Source organism: Arctopsyche grandis, chromosome 2, assembly GCF_051622035.1.
Source record: "Arctopsyche grandis isolate Sample6627 chromosome 2, ASM5162203v2, whole genome shotgun sequence".
NCBI classification, from domain to species: Eukaryota; Metazoa; Arthropoda; class Insecta; order Trichoptera; family Hydropsychidae; genus Arctopsyche; species Arctopsyche grandis.
Window position 1 is genome coordinate 9,752,292 of NC_135356.1, and position 18,466 is coordinate 9,770,757.

The 18,466-nt window shown below is 32.5% G+C and overlaps 1 protein-coding gene across 2 annotated transcripts in view; it reads left to right on the forward strand.

Annotated features, from left to right (window-relative positions):
* The window catches only part of Pdfr (Pigment-dispersing factor receptor), a 118,508-nt gene extending 100,559 nt beyond the window's left edge, over positions 1-17,949 (forward strand). For both annotated transcript variants that reach the window (XM_077446015.1, XM_077446014.1), the window contains exons 6-13: positions 941-1,088; positions 13,624-13,847; positions 13,928-13,997; positions 15,406-15,491; positions 15,885-16,068; positions 16,901-17,034; positions 17,125-17,214; positions 17,311-17,949. In XM_077446015.1, the coding sequence (XP_077302141.1) occupies positions 941-1,088; positions 13,624-13,847; positions 13,928-13,997; positions 15,406-15,491; positions 15,885-16,068; positions 16,901-17,034; positions 17,125-17,214; positions 17,311-17,323 (949 nt within the window). In that variant the 3' untranslated portion in view covers positions 17,324-17,949. The remainder of the gene's footprint in view (positions 1-940; positions 1,089-13,623; positions 13,848-13,927; positions 13,998-15,405; positions 15,492-15,884; positions 16,069-16,900; positions 17,035-17,124; positions 17,215-17,310) is intronic.
* The last annotated feature ends 517 nt before the right edge of the window (positions 17,950-18,466 follow it).

Consider the following 18,466-nt stretch of genomic DNA (forward strand, 5'->3'; position numbering starts at 1 on the left):
GCAATTTCAACAGGTGGCGTAGTTATAAGTTTTCAAACTTTTACAAGGCTTTCTTACCTTAAAAATGATTTAGTTACTTCATCTTACTTTTATTTTTATATGTAAAAAATAAAAAAAAAAATCTTCATTTACCTCATCCGCCTAATGACGAATGAAGTAAATTTAGTATATAGAATAAATTATTTAATTTTGTGAGTATTATCTTTTGCGACCATCAAATTTACATATTACAGTCAACGTAAAATGTAAATGCTATCGCTTTCAACCCCCACCCGAACCGCGATGGCCAATTACATTTCGTTTCAGTTTCGCATTAAATTTTGGTCAAGAAATACAACATTGTTCGTACGTATAGCGGTTGGTAGAGTTTGACTTTTATTTTTTGTAAGTTTTGAGTTCGTATTTCGTATTTTCAAATATTTACATTAATAAAATTTTAATATAAAATACGTAAGTTGTTGATACTATTAATTTATTTATGGACTACGTATATATTTTATATTAATGGAAATTTATATTTTTTAGACGATTAAAGCCAACGTCATGTTATAGACGGCAAAACTTACAACAATATTATTAAAGACCTTGCATTTAATTATATTGTAATAATAATATTATATATTTAAATAAAAGTAAAGAAATTATTTTACGTCCTTACAATGTTACAACACATTTCACGAATGCCACAGTATGCTCGGTTCTCACCCTACATTGGATCGTTTTTTTATATTTGTCATTGTTATTGTGCTTAAATAATGTAAATATATGCATTATTTAAATATAAATCAGCTTATACAATTAATCTGCTTCCCGATCATTAACTGCAAGACAAACCAATTGGAAAAACGCAACACCATTTAAAACGATATTAGTTTTATGCTTTAATAAAGACGTTTTATAATTCAGTTTACATATGTACATGCATGTATCATATTTACAGGAGCTTGAAGAACAACCGCACTCGCATCCACAAGAATCTCTTCATGGCAATGGTGGTTCAAGTCATGATACGATTAACCCTTTACATCGATCAGGCTTTGCTAAGGGGCAACGAGAGCGATGGTGACATCAAAGGGATCGACAACACGGTGAGTTTAAATTAAATATCAAAGAATGTTATGCATTAAGACTTTTGCGACCACAAACGCTCGACGTTGCAAACGTAATAAACGAATTCTTGAAACCATATAAAAATCCTTGAAAGATTTCTATACTTATTGAAATTTTCCTACTCAGTCATAAGCTTGAAATATACATAATATGTACACACATAACGTGGGTTATACCACTGGCTAACCACTGTGCTGGACGCCAAGCATCCAGTTAAAAATGTGTGCATTACGTTAAAATAATACAAAAAATCTTTTGTCTACTAATATAAAAAAGTGCAAGAAATGAAAGATATAGCTGTCATTTTAAGGCAGATATCATTCTCACATTGACCGTTGAACGCGGCGCGTACTAAATTCACCCTCTATTTTGCATCTGTGAGGCACGTTTACAGATGCAAAATAGAGGGTGCTTTAAGGGGCTTCCTGACAAAATAATTATTTCTGCTGATATTGATCTTTTTTTTTATTTCGTAATGGCATAATTCGAATCACAGCGGTTTTGATGAGGAATAAATAAAATATAAAGACCCTATATGTTATATTTGGAGAAATAAAGTAAAATATAAGTCCTGGCCACTCGCTATCCATCACAGTGCGTCAAGTGTTAGTCCTATCAAACTACAACTTAATACTTTACCACAACTTACTGAAATACTTTATCGTTACGATGTGGTATTATAGGATTTTCATTCTAAATTTACCATTTTTCATTTCAAATTGACCCCTTTTCAATGTCAGTTTGAAATGAAAAGGGGTCAATTTGAAATGAAAAGGGGTCAATTTGATATGAAAAACCTGTATTTTCAAATGTTTAATTTAACTGAAAGTATTACCTCCCCTTATAGGCTTCCTTTTTTCTTATATAATGATAAGTTAATTAGGTCAAAAAATAAACACAGGGGGCGCCACTATCTTCGTTGCTTAATTCATTTCCTGAAATCGGCAGGTTTTTTTAATGATTTCATGAAAAAACCAACGGATTTAGAGCAAATAAGTAGTTCGTAAAATACATTATATCAACTCGTTAATATTTTCTCTTTCGGTTCGGTTGGTTGGAAGCACAGGACATTGTATAAAATGGATATTTTTGTTTTATTTAACGTAACCTCAATACGATGCAAAGTTTTCCATTAGATTCATCGTGGGAAATCCCAGACTAGCATTTCTCACTACGATTGCATAATAGTACAGTATAGTCAACGAATATCTCAATCGAGGATCGCTTTAATATAGCAGCATATCATTAAAACGTCTTTACATTTCAAGCACTATAGCAGTATACATATGTATATAACTTTTGTTTCTTCTTCTTCTCTGCAACGATTTTTTATGTGGGCCACCGCCCTCATTAGTGCTATGGTGCTTTGATTGAACCATTGCCTAAGGTTTTACAGCCAGCACTTCCTTATTTTTCTGAAGCCTCTCCTTCCCCAGATATTCCCTTGAATAATAAGTCTCAGGTTGTCGCATTACGTGACCAAAGTATTTGAGCTATCGTCTCTTGGTGGTCTTGGACTTTCATTTTATTCATTCGAGACAAAATACACTCATTTGTAACCCTATCTGTTTATACATCGAATGCGTCTGAAGATCCACATTTCAATTGCTTTTATTTTATTCATTATACATACATACATATATACATGTACATAGGTAGTAGCGCTTCCAATCTCGGAAGGTTTCGTCAGCACCGGGATTACGGTGATGGGAATTTCCAATCCCGGGATCCCGGTGCTAGCACCGGGATCAAATGTATAAGAAAAAAAGTTCAATTGCATGTTTTCATATTTCAAAAACGTTCAATTGCATTTTTCAAGCTCTCCCGATGTTTCACGCAAAAAATACTACCATATTGGGGTTCTTATTTTTAGAATTTGGCTACATTCTTTAAATTTTCGGTTCGCATATATACATTTCTAAGATTAAATAAAACACATCCGAAAATGTAATTAAATAAAGTAAAAAACATAATTTTGATTCATTGATTCGTTTTTTTTACTAATAGTTTGTACCGTCTAGTAAATATTCATCGACACAATCCACTTAATATAAAAACTGCAATTACATTAATTTATGTAAAAAATTCGGATGTGACCAACCTATTACCTTGTATTTTTTGTATTATGTATTTTGTATTATATATTTGAGGAATATAATAAGGATAAAAAACAAAATTCGATAATCGAACATACATATGTATTTATATTCGATTTATACGTTCAGACATACCGGCTATGAGCATTTTCGATGCACATTAAACAAAAATGTAGGGAAACCTACACAAGATAAAAATTTCTACTTCCGGTTTACGAATTCCTACCAAAACCTCATTAACTCTATTTTAGTACAAAAAGAATACAAATATAAATTTTCAACTTATTGTGTTCAGGGCGTGGATAGAATTGTGGTCACAACATTTTTGACTTTTCTAAGACCAAAAATCCCGCTTCCGGTTTATTATATTCAGTGACTTTTTTTTTTTCATTATATTGATACAACAACAATATCTGCGACACAATACAGGCCGTTTATACCAATTCGTGGAAACGGCAAGCCGACGTCGAAACGGGTGGCAAACAAATTTTTTTCCATAATATTTTGGTAAAAATAACATTTTTAAAGAAATTTCTGCCAGCACCGTAATCCCGGTATCCAGACTAGTTTCAGCACCGGGATTCGCGGTACCAAGAAACACCGGGATTGGAAGCCTTAATAGGTAGTTTCTGTGAAGGTCCACGCTTCCACTCCGTATAAGAACACGTAGTATCTCACGATCAGGGTTTCCAGATTTCCAAAATAACAGATAGGAACATTCACTATTTCGAATGATCAAAAAAAAGAAGTTATTAGAAATTAGAAATTAAAGCAAAAAATAATTTTAATTAAATTATAATGAATGTAAATAAGTACATACATATATACATATGTAGAAGAAAACATATAAAAAATAGCCACTTTATAATCCACAGCTATCCCAGTTATTAAAATATATTAGATACAATTACAGGAATTACATTTTGATTTAAATGAAAAAATTTATACAATCAAAACAGTATTATTAAAAGTTATTTTCCTAGCTTTTAGCTTGTTTCAAAATATGTTCGCCAGCTTTGCTTGATAAAAGTTTTCTTAAGTCCTTACAATTGTAAGAATTCAGTTTCTACGGTTTTAATAATAATCTGTTTCTCTCCTTTGTCCAGGCTGCACTCATTAGATATTATTTCACAAATTGCATTGGAATGTAGAATTTATAAGATGTGGGTCAGAATTCTATGCAAATTATTGCAAGCGGAATGATCTTTAAAAAATATAATCCATTTCTCATACATTGTTTTTTTCTCGTTTGCTACAGTAAAAAATTGTTTAATAAACAGACATCTTCGTACAGTTGGTCAACATTGCGAATAATATTAAATAATTTTGTGAATTCTTCAATTGAAGACAAATTCGATTTTCATGTTTGGTTTAACCTTTGAAGGACGGAGCGTCGATATCGAACGAGTGTTCCGAACCGGGGTCGAGTAAGACCCCAGTATTTTTTAATCAAAATACAGCTTTTCTCAATACAAATGGGTTCAATATATATCTTATTAATCATTTTATACATCAACATAAAAAGTTTTAGTCCTATAGATTGTTTTTGACTATTTTCGTATTAAAAAATAACGATAAGCATCAACATGCAAACACACATAGGTAAGGCCAACAGGCGACTGCATGACTCAATAGCCACGCGCCAAAGCGACGAAAACAATAGCTTACGAAAATCTAGCTGTCTCTTTCTCTCGCGTTGATTCATTGATCAACAAGAATATGCAAGCGAACAGTCAAAAACATGACTTACTTTGAGACGTAGAAATGAATTTTTTTACGATGTACCCCTTTTCTAAATCATACAAAATCTATTAAAATAAATTTCTTGTAGTTCATTCTAGGAATATAAGAAATATATTGTGTATAGCTTTGAAAATCATATATGTAGTTATTACGAAAAACATATAAAATTGAGGCACTTGCATACCTCACCGGTGAGGGAGGGTTAAAGACAAGACTTTAATGGATTGTGATTTTTTACTTTTGAATTTTTTTGAAAGTTACCATTTCTATTTACGTACATTTTTCTACGTATACAAGTTATATTGTTATGTCGGAATTTTTAGAGGCAATGCGGGACTCGAAATTTTTCTGTTGAACTCGGGTCAACCCCGCTCAAATAGGCACGTCTTACAACCCTGCTCAGGGGCAAACTATAATAGCATCATGGAAAAATATAAATTTAAATTTAAAAAAATAAAAAAAAGAATGGAGGGTTTTGAAGATTTTCGCCTAAGCACATGGTTTTTATTTGCTCTTTTATTTTTAAATATACATGATTTTATCTTAAAATGCATTTTTTTTAAATTATTTTTGTTGGACCACCCAAAGATCCGTGGGAAGTATACCTCCCACTTTTTTTTTCTATGTTAAAAACATATTTGTTAAATTTTTTTTCCACATTTGCCTAAAATATGTATTTTTTAGTAATACTATCAAAATGAAATTTGTAAAAATCAATTAGAAATAATTTGCCCGCGAAAAGGTTTAATCGAAACTTCGCCGTTCAGCTGTTTCCAGATTGTATTGTGTCAAAGATGCGGCAAATATTTCCATTGGAAATGAGCTGAATTTGAATTTTTCCCATCTCCATAGGTTTTTGTTACTCTCTTCGAGTCGAGGCTTGGCAGAAAGAAATTTCATGTAAGAAATAGAGCAATGAAAGGACAAAAAAAATATGAGGTCGCATTGCACGGTGGATGTAATGCTCTGGAAATATATCCCGGGGCAAAATTATGTACAATAATAGTGCATGCTGATGCAGCTTTTCAAAATTAAAATAATAAAATGAGCAGTATCTAATAGCTCATTTCATTTATATTTACGGATAATGAGGTATATGCTCAACATGTTATTAGTTCATCGCTATTTTCTGTTGATGCTTTCGAGAAGAACATTAAGTGTGTTTTATAATTATCACGTTTCATTATTTGAAATATAATAGCATTTGTCCACATACATATATACATGTTTCATTCGAATTACGAGTGCCAAATTATTAACGCGTTAGAATGAATGGTCAGGTTGGTATGCTGGGGTCGATTGTCCGCTCGGGTTGGCATGCCGCATGTTACCAAAACAACGAACAGTATATATCAGAAGGTCTTAAGACCTTTGAAAGGTGCTTTTGTCAATAAAAAATGGCGAACAGATGCGAATCGCATTTATCGCAAACATATATAAACAGTCGTCCATTTTATAACGATTTAGAAATATGTACAGGGCGTAATAAATGGAAGGAAACAAAAATAAAAAAAATAAAATGCGAGAGGATTATTTTCTGCATTACTTTTTCTTATATTTTTATTGTTTTTCTATTCCCTTCTTGCTTTTTTTTTCACTTTCTCACCCTGCCGTTTTACCGCGCTTGTGTATGTACATTTTAATTGCATATTCAATTTCAAGCACAGCTTAACCATTATAATTTTTTTTGAAAAAACCTTCTTTTGGTTTTAAGTGGTTTGCTGCTGAAGCGGATTGATTGTTAAGTATGAAGAAACATGATTTTTAAAAAAAGCTTTTTATTAGTACGTAGAATGGATGAGTAACGAAGTATAAGTGTACATTATATTGATCAGTGGTGTCACCCTAATGGTTTCCATGGGTTGTTAATTAAAAGTTTCCGGATATCCGTTATTTAATCTAAAATATAATATATATATATATATATATATATATATATATATATATATATATATATATATATATATATATATATATATATATATATATAATCAGTGATAGATTCTGAGTTCGAATTTATGGTCACAAAACTTCCATCTATTGTAACTACATGTATATGTGGGAGGAAAGTATGTAAGAAGGAGTTGCAGAAGTAGTTGGTAGAGAATTGATATGCATTCATACATATGTATGTATATTTTATGCATTTATCCTAAAGACATGAAAACCTTTCCAATAATGTTATATTCCTGCTTTCCATTCACCGTGCTTCACATGTTTTCTTTTTGATTTTCCTTTTTCCTTTCCCAAGAACATTTTCCTTTATCCTCCTGCGTATATACATTTCTATAAATATATTTATTTCATGCTTTCAACCACACATTCCCTGCTTAGTTGAAATGCGCTTTCAAATTCTCGTCTCACCTTATAATGTACGGTTGCATGACAAAGTTGGCGACAGCCTGATAATGCTCAATAACTCATATAAACCTGTGTACATACATATGTATATATGTATATATATATATATATATATATATATATATATATATATATATATATATATATATATACGTATACAGGTATACATATATGCATTGGCGGCTCGTCCATACGTGCTGCGGTACTGCAGCACCCCCAAAAAAATTGAGAAAAATGTAATATTATAATATCAATATTATTTTAAGCGTGTATTAAGCTCGCCTGCACACCGATAGATCCAATAATGTCATACATCGCGGTACTAATATCAGAAAGTGAGGCATCATTTATGATTTTGTGCAGTACGGTTTTCGGTGGAATATGCTCGAGTGGGCGAAGGAGGGGCGCGGGGGCAGCTATGTAGAAGCTTGGTCCGTACTGCCACTCCCGACAGTACACATTTCTTGTTCACGCTCGACAATTTTCACTTTTCGTCATTTCTTCTGCACCTTTTTGTCTTTCCTTCTACACCTCTTACACTTTCTACATTTCTACACTTCCTTTTACACCTCACTTTAAGTATTTAAGATGGTATCAAAATCAAGAGAAGCTGAGCCAATGTTTTCAAGAACTTAAATCTTCTTCCGAAAATACTGATAAAACAATAACAGATTCTACTAATTTACTGAATACGTTAAATGATGACAATTTTTTTATTTTGGTCAGAACTTTTTCACAAGCTAATGCCGCATGTAGAAATCATTTACAACCAAATGCAATCTAGTAATATCGATGCATTTTCAATTAAAGAAAACTTTTTAAAGTTTTACTAATGCCATTATACAAATACGAGATTCTTATAGCGAATTGTCTTCATCTCAGTTCCAAGAAGTGCGGTGTTATTATTAAGAATATAAAAGAAAGATATACTTTTTCTAATTAATTAAAAGCTGTGAAATTATTTAATATAGAAAATTTTAAAATTGAAAATGCCAATGGAAGATATACTTCATACTAACCGTTGAATCATATCCAATGCTAGACAAAGAAAAACTTCAGTGTGAATTAGAAGTGTTTTACTCAAGGAAAGAAATGCATAGTTTTAATGATTTATTAATATTGTTAAAATTTATTTTTGCAAGCAATTTATGCGAAGTTCTTGCGGAAATAACAAAACTTATTCAAATTCTGCTTACAACTTCAAGGGCTACCTCAGCCAGAACGGTGTTTTTCGGCAATAAAAAGAATAACGACATATATAAGAAACACAATATTTCAGGAAACATTGACGGCTTTGTTTATGATGTCAATTGAAAAAAAAATGATTATGAACAATGAAAAATTTAACGAAAAGGTGATAGACCTTTTTTCAAGGGAAAAAGACAGAAGAATCAATTTTAAAATGAAATAAAATATATGTATATAATGTTTAATTTTAAAATTTTTGATGTTGATAGTAAAATTTAATCCGAATAAACATTTTTTTGTATGTTTAATCAACCGCAGCACCCCCAGATATCTTATCCACGAGCCGCCACTGCATATATGTATTTATGTATGTATGTATGTATATTGTATGTACAGCGTTTGTGGGTGCACTTTGTGCGAATTTTATCGCGCTGTACCGCCATCTAAACAGCATATGAATGGCGAATTTCGAAATTTTAATCCACCAATATGAGAAAAGCAACGGGTACCTTTTATTGCGTACACATTTTATATGTGTACTTGTGTTGTGCTCGTTGATTTCAACGCGTGGTTTCGGAAAGGAATTGATACACGAATAAAAATAAATTTATATGTTATATATAAATACATATAATGTAAGGTAATTTATAGGCGTGTAAATAGTAAAACGTTGAGTGCGCGCATTACACGCTCGCTGATCCAACCCGTTCACCCATTCGATATGATGAATGTATGTGTGTGTCTTCATGGATGTTGTATGTTTGTACGCTCCCGTGCAGCACATCTTACGCTGACGTCACCCGTTTCAACGCAAGTGCTCAATATCAGGAGCACATATCAGACGCTCCACACTCTCTACCCCACTACCCCGCATCTCTTCGACACGATCGGTCATTACGCCACATCCCTATGTATCATAACTAGAGGTCGGAATCTGAAGGGGCCGGAAACGCGCCGCCTATTGTTCCATTGTTGTAAATCCTTTGTAAAAAAGGTTCGGCAAACCTTTAACAATGCATTTACAATCTTTGAACAATAAACAGCCCCTTCAGATTCCGGTCTCTAATCATAACGGATACTCCTGGTATTCTAAAATTTGTTTTTTTAAATCTCGTTACTTGTCAACGCATCCGCCACATACATACCCACAAATATACATCGTCCGTTTTTATATACATATACTATAATATATATAAAAACGGTGTGTGTCGGTAAATATATATGTATATAAATATGTATGTATATGGCAGAACGTCAGAATAGTATGAATTTTTTTGATTTCGATTTCAATTTTGGTTTCGATTTTGATTTTGGTTTTGATTTCGATTTTGATTTCGGTTTTGATTTCGGTTTTGATTACGATTTTGATTTTGATTTCCGCCCCGAGGCTGCGGGGTGGAAGCCGCGGGATGATAACTACAAAGCGGCTGCCTCGGGGTGTTAGCCACGGGGCGGAAGCCAAGGGGCGATAGCTGTGGGGCGGAAGCCACGGGGCGATAGCCTCGGGGTGCAAACCGCAGGGCGTCCTCGGGGCGATAGCCTCGATTGCTGTTTTAGTTCCGATAACTGTTTCAGTTTCGGATCCCGATTACTGTTTCAGTTCCGGTTTTCGACTTTTATTTAAATTCCGGATCTGGATTCCTGTTTCAATTCCGGATTCCGATTACTGTTTCAGTCCCGGATCCCGATTCTTTTTTCAGTTCCGGATCCTTTTGTTTCGGATACGGACTCCATTTTCAATTGCGGATACCGATTTCCGTTTATGTTCCGATTCCCGATTCCCGATTTCTTTTTTAGTTCCGTTTCCGATTAATTATTACTATACGTATTGTAACTTTATTTCAAATCATGTATCAATTTGTTTCCGAAACCACCCGTTGAAATTTCAGCGTGCATAACACTAGTATTATATATTATACACAGATTTGAGACCGAAATTAATTTGTAAAATATTAAAAAAAAAATACATATACATACATATTACACCTGTAAGTATATTGTTTTTTATAACAAAGGTTCACTTTAAACTTTGTGATAAAATATGGCGCTCGTTACAATGTCTGGCTAATATTGAATGCATGAGAACCTCTTCCTTTCCCTCCGGTTAATAATTCTAAGTCTTCATCATTGGAATTGAATGGTAAATTAAAACGTAACCATTGTGGTTGGAAAGCACAATGTAAATTAATGCCGTCCCATACACGTTTAAGCATTGTTCGAAATTTCCCGTCAAAATATCGTTTTCGTACTGCGAACTTTCGACCTACTCTATGAAAAATATGAAAATTCAACTTAAGATAACTCGAAATCTATGTGTATCATAAACATATTTTATGTGATTTACATACTAGTGGTTTTGCCCGGCTTCGCTGGGTATTTGTAATTCAAACAGTTTAAACATGGCCAACCTAACGGTAAACATTTTGTTAATATTTTTTGAATAGTTTGATTTTATTTAAATTTATGTATATTAGATAGACTAGTGGTTTTACCCGGCTTCGCTCGGTATTTGTAATAAAGACTGAATTTTTTTACACGGTCACAAACCTTTATCTAAATACATATTGTTACAATGTATGTACATACATAAAGAAAAAAAAATTGTTAATTCACCAAAATGACCTTCATTTCAACTTAATACGATGACGTGCACTATGAACGAACAAATACATTTTAATTTAAACAGTACACCGTACAAAGTACATTATTAATCTAAAGCTATATTTGCTATTTGTCGCAATGTCAGCTAATATAATTTTTTGTAAGAATATTATACAATAGTTGTTTCACCCGGCTTCGCTCAGTATTTGTAATATAAACAGCTTAAACATGGTGAATCTAGTAGTAAATATTCATTTGTATTTTTTTATTAAATTTATTTGAATCGAAAAAACGATATCAATATCGTCTTCATAGAAACGTTGATTTGTTTTCGATGCTCACGACCAACATAACATACTTACATACATAGTTATAAAGCCTCTTTCGAAATTATATATTCAATCGCGGTCAGCTCACGGGATCGAACCCGGTGAACTCTCGGTGCTTAGTATCAACGCAGCCACGCTGCTGACAAATATACTTTAGGCCGCAGGGAAACACGCGAATTTTGGATTTTCATCGATAGACCTAGGGTAAAACTTTCGTCGAATCGAAGGAACGTTAAATAATAAAAAATATAAATTTTAAATAATGTCCTGTGCTTCCAACCAGTGACCGGAAAAATGCACTTGAGATAGTTGTACTCTCGAGACATCCAAACTTTCAAAGATGCTCAAGGAGAACTAACGCAATACAATTCTAAGTATTTGTATCTTATCCGAGAGTGCTAACCTTTTTTTGTGGAATTCTATTGCGTAAGTTCTTTTTAAGTGCTTTTGAAAATTGCAACTTCTCAAAACTGCGCTATTATTACAGTGCAATTTAGTGCATCTTTCCGGGAACCCCTCTAACCAATCGATTTATCTTGACAAAAATGTAGAAAAATTAGATTTTTCAAGAACAGTTTTTTACTATTTAAAAACACTAAATATTAACCCAAATAGGTTAATATTTGACAGGACTGTACCTGTCTGTGCCTCAAACCATTCGATTTATCTCGACAAAAATTTATTCCTAAAAAAGATTTAATATTTAGTTTAGATTCTTTTTACTATTAAAAAAAATAAACGTTCTAAATTTACCTATTAAAGTTTATTTGGGGTCGATTGTGATAAGTTTTGACTAATTAACGAGAATTCAAAGTCGCCGTTTCGCTCGAGAGTCCCCCATACAAAGCGCGCCGCGATTACAATATACTTATATTTGTAGGGGGGGGGGGGCGTTTTTTTCACTAAATCGTCATATTTTTCATGGTCCCGGGATTATTTTAAACATCAAAGCCATTGAAAGCTACCATGGACATATATGTAGCTTTAATTTGAACAAAAAAAAATTGTTAGTTGTTGGTTGAAAATTAAATATCGTTATAAAAATTTTGGCTGCGGCGCTGTTAAAATTATACTTATGCTATTTCATGCCACAAGTTTTGTGTTTTATAAAATAATTTTATATTTTTCGCCTGCTGCGTTTATACTTTCCTTTTATAATTGTGAAATCTTTCCATAATTTTGATTGTTTCATTTAACCCTTAGAATGCTGACCAACGCCAACGCCGATCGGTGTTTTGCCAACAAGTCCATCAGCCTGAAATACGCCGATAGGCGTTGTATTTTTAGCATGTACAAAGTAAACAAGAATACTACCCGCTAAACCTTTACAGGTAGCATTGAAAAAAAAATGCATTGAACATGGGTCGTGTAATCCATGTCATTCATTTGTCATCGTTTATAAAGACTGGTTTACACCGAAATTTCTGAATTTATAACCATTTTAGAATTTCCCGATGGAAATCCCTAACAGCTAAGTATTTTAGATTGTGGCTTGGAATTTAGATTGTGAGCATTACATTTTAACAACAATGAAGAAGATGGAACTAGTTTTGGAAAAATACATTCATTAATAGACTTCTTTTGTTTATTTTATAATGTTGCAAGATATATTCGAGAGTCTAAACACACCTTAACAAAACTCGAAATCCTCAGCAGTAGTTATTTAGGGTTTGTTTGGATTAGGTTAGAATTTGTATACCTGCTTTCTATTGGATTTCTAAATAGTTCTAGTTGGAAATGTTGGCGAAATTTTCAGCGTGGCGGGCTTTCAACAGAAAATACGTCAACACTCAAAGTTTTAAGATACATTTATCATTTAAAATAATAATTATGATGATGTATTTGATATACTACATATTTAAATAAAAAAAAGCAAGGGGCCCTAAAATTGAAACCTTGCAGAGAGCTCAAGCTTATGCTAGTTACGGCCCTGTTCATAAGCATAAATTTTGTATTTATATGTAATTTCATTTATAAAGGCCCACCCCCACTCTGCGGAAAAGATGCGCACGCCTTGATTGTGTACTCGGCGTTGTTTTTGCGAAAGTTTTCCGTAGAGTGGGGGTGGGCCTTTAAAAATGATCTCTATGTACTTTATTTGTTGAAATTTTAACTATCGGTAATAAAACGTGGATCTCAGTAGCTTGCATAACATGTTCAACGCACCCTTAAAATTATATACATCTTTTTTGCAGCCCTACCTTTGCGAAGCTTCGTATGTTCTTCTGGAGTATGCTAGAACGGCAATGTTCATGTGGATGTTCGTCGAAGGCCTGTACTTGCACAACATGGTCACTGTTACTGTGTTTCAAGAGAGGCAATATTACCTCTTGTATTATGCCATGGGATGGGGTTTTCCCGTTATCTTGACTGCAATTTGGGCGGTAATTAATGCTCTGCATTTTGAAGGACAGATGGCGTAAGTCAAAAAAAAAATTTTTTCATCCTAAAATATGCTAATTCCATAATGTTCATTTGATTAATTCAAATGCATTTCAGATGCTGGTGGGGATATAGCTTGATTGGATATTATTGGATCTTGGAAGGGCCAAGGCTCGCCGTCATTTTGGTAACTAAATTAAATATAATTAACATCGCTTTAAATATATGTACATACATAATTATTGCATAAGTTCATGTCTGTCTGTTTTCCTTTAAAAAAAGTTTGAAAATCGAGCAGATGCTTATTCAATCATCAAATATATCAAAATCTTTGAAAAAGTATTATCATTAAAATGGAACTTGTTCAGAAATGTTACAGTCTAAGCTAAAGGCGCAAACACTATTGTACGCTATTGCAATTGAATTGAACGCTATTGAATTGTACGCTATGCACGTGCTCGTGATATCCAGCTGAGAAGAGCGTTTCTTCAGGACATTGCTTATTTGTACGATCTTATTATTTCAACAAGTTTCTCCTACATTTCTTCAAATATGGGAATCATCCAAGGGCGTCATTTGGGGGCTAGATTTAAACGGGATTATCCACGTTGTTTAATGTATTATTATGAATTTGAATTAAAATACTAAGCTAACAAAAATAGAATATTGAAATTCTTTAGAACACTGTCAGGTATAAACACGTTGATTTTTCCCAGAAAAATTTTTTAACTAATATATCTTGTTTGTTGTTTGTTGTTTGTCTTGCTTTATCCTTTAAAATTAGTTTACTATTAATTTTATTGATAAAAATATAAATAAAAAAATGAAATATTTAAAATTCATATACACCTATTTTTTTTATATTATACAACCCCTCCCCCCTCCTAGAAAGCCATTCTTGACTGTTCAAAAAATTTGCGCCCCACCCCTGGGAAAAGCTGAAATGACGCCCCTGGAATCACCATTATCGATCACTGTGACCTATCTCAATACAAGGATAAAATATCACTGAAAATACTCCAGGGTGTGATTTTTGACCTGAGCGCTATAGCATAGATCACGCCTGCTAGCATTTTTAAATGTACAAAACTATCTAAAAAAAAAAACACGTGCCGCGTACTTCTTTATGTGTCTGCGCATTAACACTTGCCTTACTTTGCTAAAAAAAAAACCGCAGTCACTGTGCTGGAAGCCAAGCGTCCCGTTCAAAATGTGTGTTTCAAGTTAAAATAATGTTAAATCTGCGAGGTTAATTATTTTAATTAGCTGTAAAAATCATTTTATCATGTATTAAACGTCAAATAAGTGCAAGAAATAAAACAAAAAACGGCTGAAGCAGAGCCGTCATTCGAAGGCGGATATCTTTCTCACACTAACTGTTGAGCGCGGCGTACTGAACTCCCCTCTCTCTCGCATTTGTGAATCACGGTACAGGTGGCTTCCCATGAAAATAATAATTTTATTATATTATTCTAATGTTATTGTACAGCATAATACATTTTGGTTTTTAGTTCCTTCTTATAGTATGAGAATAGATTTAAAAAATAAGTTTTGCAATATTTAATATCTTATAATAAATATAAATCAATTTTCAGCTGAATTTCATATTTCTCATGAATATCATTCGTGTTTTGGTTATGAAATTGAGGCAAAGTCATACCAGCGAAGTCGAACAAGTGAGGTAAGAATAAAATTTGAACGATTTATATATGTATATATATATATATATATATATATATATATATATATATATATATATATATATATATATTTTACTGACGCATTGCTAATATGGCGCTTAAATTTGCATTTGCGATTTTATTAAGTTTAAAAATTGTCATCACAAACATAGCACATGCAATTACGATCCCGTTTTGTGAATAACATGATAGGTCGTAGTATGCTTAGCATTGACATGCGATATTTTACAAATGCGAGTGCAATTGCAATATTTTTATGAGTATGTATTATATTTGAATGTATTGCCTGTTGCTTTTTATATTATATACATAAACATTTTTCATGTCGCCTTTGAAAAAAATATCCTTTATATTTAATACATTATTGATCGCAGGAAAGCTGTACGTGCTGCTGTTGTTCTATTGCCATTGTTGGGAATCACTAATCTCCTACATATGACCCAGGCACCGTTGGAGAAGACAGCTCTGGAGTTTGCATTGTGGTCATATACCACTCACTTCCTCACATCTTTCCAGGGTTTCTTTATTGCGCTACTTTACTGCTTTTTTAACGGAGAGGTAAGACTTATATTCAATTTATAAATAGATGGTAGTCTCATTCCTACTTCATTTCAGCACATTGTCCGCTACTACAGCATTCAACCAGTATTTGGACTGTGAATGAAAAATCGTCAACCAAGAGGAATAGAGATCCATATGTCGTCTCCTTCCTAGCAAAATGGAATAAGTTCAATATAAATTTGGAAATTCATTTTTAAAAGTGGTTTTAAAAGTTTTAGTCTGCAAACACAGCTTGTTTGAAACATTGAACATATGAATATTGATCATTTTCAGGGCTGGCCCTAGGTTATTTATAGCATTATTAGGTTATTTTGCAAAAACCTAAATTTGTACCAAAAATGTTGCAATTTTAAACATAAATAGAAACAACCATTTATGTGATGTTTTTAACCACTTCATCGCCATAAGCGCTCCGGTGCGTACTCCTTCGTTTTTAAGGCTATAGCTCGAAGTTAATTTTGGTTTCTTCACTAATGAATATTTTTTGTTAGTTTGTGATCTATTCAAGAGGTAGTGTCAAGGGTTGGCACTAAACACGTATAATAAAATAATCGAATCGGTTTCTACAAACGCGTGGCGATTAAGTGGTTAAATGCCTTTTGGAAGATTAAAAGATTATTTTTGTATAAATTTTGCCGTCAGACTATTCAATTATGCTGAAAATTTCTATTAAATCATCACCTTAATTGTATAATGAAGGAATTGTTTGCTTTATAATATATGTATATATAATTGTGAGGAGTTTGTTTGTAATACAAAATTATTTTGTGTAACGATGGAGAGAATGTACAAGATTTTAATCTCTAAGCTCTTCTTTTTTTTGTTTAAGGTTCGTACGGCAATTCAAAAACGGATTTCTCTGTATATTGACTTGAGAGAACAACATGCACAATATAGAAGGAGTTCTGCTTTTCACTTCATATCATCAGAGGCTAACAATCACAGAGATTCACTACCATCGAGGTTCTGAATAAAATTCATGCTATGTATAGGTAAATATATATATATATATATATTCGGTTTTAAAATTAATGTGACCCTTATATTCAACAGCCAATCTAAAGCTTTCCGATGGTGCAGAGGTAAAAAGTGTTGCAAACAAGAAGCTGTTGAAACTCCCCAGCCTGAAGTATCCATACCCGAGTAAGAATAGAAATTTATTGAGATTTTACTTGTATTTAAGTGATTTATTGAGATCATCGAAAAATATATAACATTCAGCCTAAATTTATTTTTCAGGACTCAAGTTTAACTGCATTAAAAATGATATAATATATATATAACGTGAACAAGTATGGGAATATCGAAAAAATAAATTTTAGAATACGTTATGCATAGGGGTGTCGCAGTGATCGTGACGCAGGTAGCGGGGTAGTGTAGTAGGGGGAAAGTGGGGGGAAGGTTTTAGTTCCGATTACTGTTTCAGTTCCGGATACCGATTCCTGTTTCAGTTCCGGATCCTGATTACTGTTTCAATTCCGGATCCGGATTCCTTTTTCATTTCAGGTTCCCGATCCCTGTTTCAGTTCCAATTCCCGAATCGCGATTTCTGTTTAAGTTCCGATTCCAATTAATTATTACTAATCGTATTGTAACTTTATTTTAAATCATGTATCAATTTGTTTCCGAAACCACCCGTTGAAATTTCAACGGGCAAAACACTAGTTTTCAATAATTTTTGTGATTGATTCCTTGGTTCCTATTTAAGGAAATTATTTTCAAATCTGGGAATTTTAAAATTTGACAGTAAACAGTAAAAAACATAAATTATTTTCACTCGTCTATTGCGTAAGCATTAAATGTATAGGACACAGATTCGTGACCAATAATTCTAAAAATCTTATATTTTGGGTACGTTGATGGAAACATTTTACGGTGAACAAAAAAAAAAACACTTGTTACCAGTACGAATCGTGATCTACGGCATTTTGAGACAAAAACATTGTAACTTGTATATACATATAAGGTACTAACTTTTGATGAAAATGTTTTAAATGCTATGAAAAAAATATAACAATTTGATTAAATGTAAAAGTAAATAAGCTCTTCTTATATTTAAATTTAATAAAATTTAAATCTATGAAATAAAATTCTACATCATTATTAGTATTTATTAAATGTATGTACATAAGTTGCAGTGGATCCCTGTGTGTAAAAGTCAATCAAGTTCCAGTCGAAATTCGATTTATTATAACTACATTATTATTATATATATACATATATATATTTGTGCGTTAGACGAAGGTAAATAAAAAACGTGTGAATTTTTAAGATTGTCAATTATTATGGTAAAACATTTGGGAATCGCTCGCTATTTATGATAATAATATTTATATGGATACATATATATTTATTAAAAAAAGGAACACTTCAGAAGTATTGAATATATTTACGA